Source organism: Lithobates pipiens, unplaced genomic scaffold, assembly GCF_037356315.1.
Source record: "Lithobates pipiens isolate NorthernLeopardFrog02 unplaced genomic scaffold, aLitPip1_a1.2 Scaffold_16, whole genome shotgun sequence".
Taxonomy (NCBI): domain Eukaryota; kingdom Metazoa; phylum Chordata; class Amphibia; order Anura; family Ranidae; genus Lithobates; species Lithobates pipiens.
Window position 1 is genome coordinate 614,542,686 of NW_027507748.1, and position 8,230 is coordinate 614,550,915.

The 8,230-nt window shown below is 46.2% G+C and overlaps 1 protein-coding gene across 1 annotated transcript in view; it reads right to left on the minus strand.

Moving 5' to 3' along the window:
- The window catches only part of URAD (ureidoimidazoline (2-oxo-4-hydroxy-4-carboxy-5-) decarboxylase), a 64,967-nt gene extending 58,546 nt beyond the window's left edge, over positions 1–6,421 (minus strand). Inside the window, exon 1 of the mRNA XM_077484074.1 lies at positions 6,180–6,421. Coding sequence (XP_077340200.1) covers positions 6,180–6,354 — 175 coding nt within the window. The 5' untranslated portion in view covers positions 6,355–6,421. The remainder of the gene's footprint in view (positions 1–6,179) is intronic.
- Positions 6,422–8,230: the final 1,809 nt, after the last annotated feature.

The following is an 8,230-nucleotide window of genomic DNA, read 5'->3' on the forward strand; positions in this document are numbered from 1 at the left end:
CAGGTTGTGTGTTAGTGATTAGCAGACTGTACGTCAGTCCCTATACCAATGAAGGACTGCTGCAGTATAGGGCAGCGGTCAGCAGTAGTGCACGGCAACCCTATGTATTGTGGACCGATAGCGGTCCTTACAGAACAGCAGACTGTACTGCACTCAGGCCTATGTACCGTAGCACCCTATACCAAGTTACCAGTCCTTATAAGAACTTTTGTGGACCAAGCAGGTTGTGTATTAGTGTTTAGCAGACTGTGCGTCAGTCCCTATACCGCTGAAGGACTGCTGCAGTATAGGGCAGCGGTCAGCAGTAGTGCACGGCAACCCTATGTATTGTGGACCGATAGCGGTCCTTACAGAACAGCAGACTGTACCGCACCCAAGCCTATGTACCGTAGCACCCTAGACAGACCAAGTTACCAGTCCTGATAAAGAGCTTTGTGGAACAAGTGAGTTGTGAATGATTAGCAGACTGCAGCAGAAGGGCAGCAGTCAAGTATAATATTCTTTCTATATTTGGAAGAAAGAATATTATACGTGTACAAGCCTATTACCGTACCACTGATACCAGTCCTGAAAAGAACCTTTGTGGAACTAATAGTAACAGCAAGTCTTTAAAATTATCCTCACTGCCTGACACACTGCTTCCTGCCTGTCCCTATACAAATTGGCAAAAAAGAGTAGGCTGGAACGATTAGCTGGAACAGCTCTTTTGTGGACCTGATAGTAACAGCTAATGATGATGATGATGATGATGATGAAGAAAGACTAATCTGGCTGAGCTGTCCCTAAAATAGCAGCATACAGCGCTCTGTCCCTTTATCTAAACTGACAAAAGAAACTCAGGCTGCTGACCTAACACCTATACCAGTCCTGAAAAGAACTTTTGTGTACCAAATAGCTAGCGTTTTCTCTGTCCCTACTCCACACAGGATCCTTTCCCTACAGTGACAGAAGAAAGAATGTAAAATGGCCACCGGATCGGGTGTATTTATAGGTTAGGGGGAATGTCCAAGTGTCCATGAGCTGTCATGTCTCAATTGGTTGTCCTGTAACACATGATAAACGTGTCACGAAAGGTTAAAGTTCTTGTATACATTAAACACGTAAGTCCGCCGGGGCGAACGACGGAAAAAGGCGTTCGAACCCGCGGACGGCGAAAGTCGGAAATTCGCCGCGAAACGACCGCCGGGCGAACCGTTCGGCCATCACTACCCAGGAGGTCCGAGGCTGCACAAAATCTCCATGACCATTAAGTGGCCATACCAAAGGCCGGGGTGGAGAGTCCACCAGATGAAACGGCTAGTGGATAAGGAGAAAGCCCCCATTCCAGATGAGTCTGTACGGGGGCCACCTGTGCTGGGAATGGATTCCTACAGGGGGGGCAGTAAGGGAGAGCCCCGGAGCCAACACATGTATGCGTCCTATGCAGGGGTTAAGTCCTGGGGAAAAAAGTGTGGGAACTCCCACCCAAGATTCACTCCCCCACTAAAAAAAAAATAGGACATCGGGGCACATCAGGGCACAAGGAACCTCAGGGCATGGGGCACATCAGGCCACATGGCAGATCAGGGCACGGGGCACATCGGGGCACATTATGGCACATCAGGGCACATTATGGGGCACATAGCACATAAGGGCATGGGGCACATCAGGCCACGTGGCACATCAGGGCACAGGGTACATAGCACATCAGGGCACATGACACATAGCACATCAGGGTACATTATGGGGCACATAGCACATCAGGGCATGAGGCACATTAGGGCACATGGCACATCAGGGCATGGGGCACATGGCACATCAGGGCACATTATGGGGCACATAGCACATCAGGGCACATAGCTCATAAGGGCACGGGGCACATAAGGGCATGGGGCATCTCAGGGCATGGGGCACATCAGGCCACATGGCACATCAGGGCACGGGCCACATAAGGGCACGGGGCACATAAGGGCATGGGGCACATCAGGGCACATAAGGGCACAGGGCACATAGAACATCAGGGCACATAACACAGCAGGGCAGAGGGCACATAGCACATCAGGGCACATCGGGCACATCAGGGCTCGAAGCACATCAGGGCACATTATGGGGCACACAGCACATCAGGGCATATTATGGGGCACATAGTACATCAGGGCACAGGGCACATAGCACATCAGGGCATGGGGCACATTAGGGTACATGGCACATCAGGGCATGGGGCACATGGCACATCGGAGCACATTATGGCACATCAGGGCACATTATGGGGCACATAGCACATCAGGGCACATAGCAAATAAGGTCATGGGCACATCAGGCCACATGGCACATCAGGGCACATAGCACATCAGGGCATGGGGCACATAGCACATCAGGGCACGGTGCACATCAGGGCACATTATGGCACATTATGGGGCACATAGCACATCAGGGCATATTATGGGGCACATAGCACAACAGGGCACATTATGGGGCACATTGGGGCACATAGCACATCAGGGCATGGTGCACATCAGGGGGCACATTACAGGGCACATCAGGGGATCTTACTTGCCAGTATGCAGAGTAGCGCAGGAAGCATTTGTCTGTAGTAAGTTTTCTCTCATGTCACACAGCGCTGTCGTGTTTAAGTTTCTGTACCTACTCCTGGTATTTATTGCCCCTTTAAGATCCCCCCACTTTTAGCACAGTTTGACCACACCCGCTGTTCAATGCGATTTACAGTGGGTGTGGTCAGACTGCACTAAAAGTGGGGTGGCACAGTGGTGTAGTGGTTAGCACTTTCACATAGCAGCAAGAGGTCGCTGGTTCGAATACTGACATTACCTGCCTGGAGTTTGCATGTTCTGCCTGTACCTGCATGGACTTCCTCCCACACTCCAAAGACATGCAGTTTGGTTAATTGGATCTTGTCTAAATTGGCCTGTGTATGTATGAATGTTAATTAGGGATTTTAGATTGTAAGCTCCTGGAGGGGTAGTGACTGATGCAGATGTACAATGTATATGTAGAGCACTGCATAAATTGACAGCACTATATAAGTACCTCAAATAAATAATACTCTCTGAGAAAAGAAGCCCTATATGAATTTATACAGGATTACAGATACAACTGTCCCTTTGAGGGCAACCATAATGTGAACGTGACCTGCGATGAAATGGAGATTTACAACTCTGTTGTAGACACAACCCAAATGTCTACAAGAATCTCTACAAAGTGAGGGAAATTCCCTTCTAATGCCGTGTACACACGATCAGATTTTCTGACAACAAAACTGTGGAATTTTGTCTGAAGGATGTTGGCTCCAACTTTTCTTGCATACACACGGTCACACAAATGTTGGCCAACAATTACGAACATAGTGACGTACAAGACGTACGTGATATCTCTATTACGAATGCTAGTTTTACAAGACCGCACGCTTCCGGCTCGTCCTCGATTCCGAGCATGCATGTTTGTACTTTGGACTTTTGTCTGACGGACTTGTGTACACACGATCGTAAAATCAGACAACACACATTTGTTGGCGGAAAATTTGAGAGCATGCTAGCCAACATTTGTTGGCGGAAAGTTCGCCAACAAATGGAGAATACACACGATTGGACTTGCCATCAACAAGCTCACATCCAACATTTCCCGTCGGAAAATCCGATCGTGTGTACGTGGCAATAGGCTTCATTCACGTGTTTGCTGTGTCCTGTACATCATGAATCAGCCATTTGTTTCTAGATCTGCCTGGAGCTGCATACAGGTAGTCTATAATACTCTAAATGGGGATGCAGCGGCTGTGCAGACACAGATCCTAATCTGACAGGTTTGCAGAAGTGCTCTGTCAATTTAAGACCTGCATTTGTGTACATACAGTGCTGCTTCCCCATAGAGTACCAACAGATGCCTAACCCAGCGCCCATATGAATGAAGCCTTAGTTCAACTCCAAACATTGTTCCCATTGGAAGATATTTTCTGTTCTGGTGACAACATAACATTTTTGATTTTTAATCACTGTCTGTAAAACTTAATAGGGCAATCAGAGAAGTTAAATCACCATTTTAATTTAGCAGTGAGAACACTTCACAGCAAGATAGCAATGACTTGTGGAAGCAAAGGATTCAACATTCTAATAGGGTCAGTGGATACCAAGAAACACATGAACCTGAATATGAACAGCTGTACATTTCTCTGTAACACCACTTGGTATATGCATGCTTCATTACCTATGGTCACTTGTTATCTCAAACATCTAAGCCAGAATGTTCTTCTGTGGGTCCCATATACTTGGTGTACTCCCGGTACCATTGGAAGACAGCCACCAATGAAGCCCCTGCAGATAAAGAGGGGATAACACTGCGCTCCATGATCTACAGCCAGGGCTTTTTGAAGCAGCAGGAATGGAAGGGAATAAAGCTCCAACACCTCCAGCACTGAATGTATGTAATGGCAAGGGGAGCTCAGGGTGTGCTTGAAGGTCTATTATTGCTGGCTGCTGAGATATCTATTGTTGCTGGGAGGTCTTTTGTTGAAGGGAGGTCTATTGTTGTTGGGGAGGTCTATTGTTGCTGGTGGGTGATCTATAGTTGCTGGGAGAGATCTACTGTTGAGGGAGGGGTCTATTGTTGCTGGCTGTTGGATGGTCTATTGATGCTGGCTGCTGGGAGATCTGTTGCAGCTGGTGAGGGTCTATTGTTGCTGGGGTGAATCTATTGTATCTGAGGTTGTATTTTGTTGCTGGGGCATCTATTGTTGCTGGCGGGGGGGGGGGGGGGGGTCTATTGCAGTGTTGCTAACCTACCAGATTAAAATTTAATGAGAAGACACACAAACTTTCCTGGCACAGCCAAGTTTTTACTGGCATTTCCAAAAGTTACAAAATGAGTTTTAAGTGCAATTTTCAGTATTTAGGCTACAAACAAGTACAATATGCAATTATCAATGTGATTTAAGGTAGTTGTTAATGCAAAAAAACATATTTCTTATTTTATTTTTGATATAGTAAGTAGCTCAGGAACAGAAGGGACATAATTAGAATGGGTGGCACACACACATAAAACGGACTCTCAGAGTGACACTGACAGCACTGTGCAGCAGCACAGATGATGATGACACCTCACCGACACAACATGTCCCCTCCTGAGTCATAGTGACAATCTCTCTCCATGCCAGGTGGTGCCGTCAGTCTACTCCAGGCTAAACAGCACTGACAGTCCTGCTCCTAGTATGTCTTGCTCCCATCCCGCAGGCCTGCACACCAGGCTAAGGCTCCCTTGCACCATGACATCACATGACACGCTCAGGCACTACCTCTACCAGACCCGTCCCCCCACCGGTGCCACCCGAAAACACTGTAGCAGGCAGTCACTTGGATGGTCTTGGCCGGCCTGAGTGTCACAGCCATATTATTAATTGGCAATCTTTTCCTGTCATTGGAATTTACTGGCAGGAGAAAAGTGCCCATGTTTTACTGGCTGCCAGTAAAAATATTGACGGTTGGCAACACTGGTCTATTGTTCCTGGCTGCAGGGGATCTATTTTACTAATTTTCTTGTTATCCTTAACACATTTCATACAACTTCCATAGTACCACAAAATTATATTAGATTCTATATTCTCTAAGGTTTCTCCGCATCTGACCGGCTCCCTATGGAGCTGGTTCATGTATCTCTGTTGCGGCTGTGGAGCGCATTGCACAGAAACGCTGTGCGTCTTTAGCTCCATTTCAGGGCTCAATTCAGGCATAGATTTGGCCCTGATTCATCCCTGAAATGGGGAACAGGGACGCACAGCGCTCCTGTGAGATCTGCAGCCGGTTCCAGTGTGAACCTGGCCTTAAAGGGGCAGTGCTGAGAGGTGGAACCAAGGGATGGTGCTCAGAGGTGGGAAAAGGGGTGACTCAGAAGGGGGAAGTACCTGCACCTATTCTCTGAGAAAAAACAAAACAAAAAAATGTCTACAGTAAACTTTGTGACTTTTGGCTTTAAGTACAAGTGTTTCCAGTTTTTGTAATTGGTGCCAATTTTACCATTGGCCCCATATGTGCTTTATAGTACTCATGGTCCTTGGTGAATTATTTAGCACTGTTATCCAGTCAGAACTGTGATATCAAAGGTATGTGGACTTGGCCCACAGATAGCAATTCTATAACCCTTGATCTAGTAATGACTTTTTAACAAATATAGCAAAATAAAGAGCATATTCTTACCAGATGAAGGTAGAGAGTCAATAAACTCACAAACACACTTTTCCATCTCATTAACGCTGGAAAATGGACGATTAGACCACACGGCTGCAGTTATAAGTGGACACTTCTCTATGATGTTCCCAAATACATCCAAAAACTCCTCGTAGCTCATGCCGTTTACAGCCTGTATATCCATTCTGGTAGTCCAACACCAACAGAGAAAACAGATATGCGAATACAAAACTCTCCTGTAGAGACAGGTTTACAAATTGAGTTAATAAGTTCACTTTTAACTGATTACTGAACCGTGAGGTCAGTGATCTCAGACTGAAGTCCTTTCCATGTGTGTGAAGACTCGCATCCACTGAAAAAGTGTTGATTAAATGAAAAAATTAAATGAACACAACTGCAGGCTCTCCTCCAAGCCAACGCCAGAAAAGCAGATAAAGTGGGCACTCTTAAGTAGGGATGAACTTAGCTGTCGTTGCTGGGCAAATGAGCTGTGGGTGGGAGATTAACCACTCCACAGCTGCACATATACCACAAATAAAGGGGCAGGGAGTCTCGTGACATCATTGACCCAATGGGGGAAAGTTATTAAAAAACGGATGCACTCAGAATCTGGTGCAGCTGTGCATGGTAGCCAATCAGCTCCTAACCTCAACTTTGGCAATAACATCTGGAAGCTGATTGGTTACTATGCAAAGTTGCACCAGATTTTGCACACTCCAGTTTTCGTAAATCAACCCCAAAATGTCCATATTCCCATATTAGGCCAATGATATCACAAGAACCTGAGCTCATTACTACTGCTGAGCAGGGGCAGTCCATCCATCAAGGGTGCACGGGCGCTACCCCCTCTGTGACGCCACCCCCTATATGACCACTGGATAGATTCATGCATGCATTGCATGAATCTATCCATGGCCCCACCACTGCCACCCCCTATTCGGCGGTCCGGCCCCTTTTCGGACACCGGACACCTGAATTCCAGGAGCGGGGGTGTTTTTTTTAAGCACCTGATTAGAGACATAGGCTCTAATAGGCTTCAAAAAAGGTGGACTTGAAGCGCAGGGCAGAAAGCGGGTAGGCAGGGATCACAGTGGCGGAATGTGATGGGCACAAAAGGCGGCATTTTATGGGCACAGGTGGAGGTATATGATGAGCACATTTGGCTGCATTTAATGGGCACAAGTAGCTGCATTTGATGGGGCACAAGTGGCTGCATTTGATGGGCACAAGTGGCTGCATTTGATGGGCATAAGTGTCTGCAAATGATGGGCACAAGTGTCTGCAAATGATGGGGCACAAGTGGCTGCATATGATGGGCACAGTTGGCTGCATATGTTGGGCACAACTGGCTGCATTTGATGGGCACAGGTGGCTGCATTTGATGGGCACAATGGCTGTAATTGATGGGCACAGTGAGGCTGCAATTGATGTTTTTTTTTGTATTTTTCAGTTTGTTTGCGCCCCCCCAAAATTTTTTGAGCACCAGCCACCACTGCTGCTGAGGAGACAGCTGTAAGTTTTGTCTGTTAGTTGTGAGGTGCTGCTGAGTACAGCGGACAGATTTTTATTATATTTGTTTTTTATAAAGAAGGAATAGCTAGTTATATGTGACACGTATTGATTAACTTGTGTTATTATATTGCTTTTTTTAGTCCCACAAAAGTATGTGCAATGTTTTAAATCACTAGGCATCATGAAGTGCTGCGCAAACTGTTGGCACTATATAAATCCTGTATAATAATCATTGCGAATGTATCACAGACTGTCCCACATTCTGTTTACATTAACCACTTTCAGACCGGGCCATTTTGCTGGCTTAAGACCAGACCACTTTTTGCGATTCGGCACTGCGTCATTTTAACCGACAATTGCACGGTTGTGCGATGTGGCTCCCAAACAAAATTGACATCCTTTTTTTCCCACAAATAGAGCTTTCTTTTGGTGGTATTTGATCACCCCTGCGTTTTTTTTGCGCTATAAACAAAAAAAGAGCGACAATTTTGAAAAAAACGTATTATTTTTTACTTTTTGCTATAATAAATATCCCCCAAAAATATATA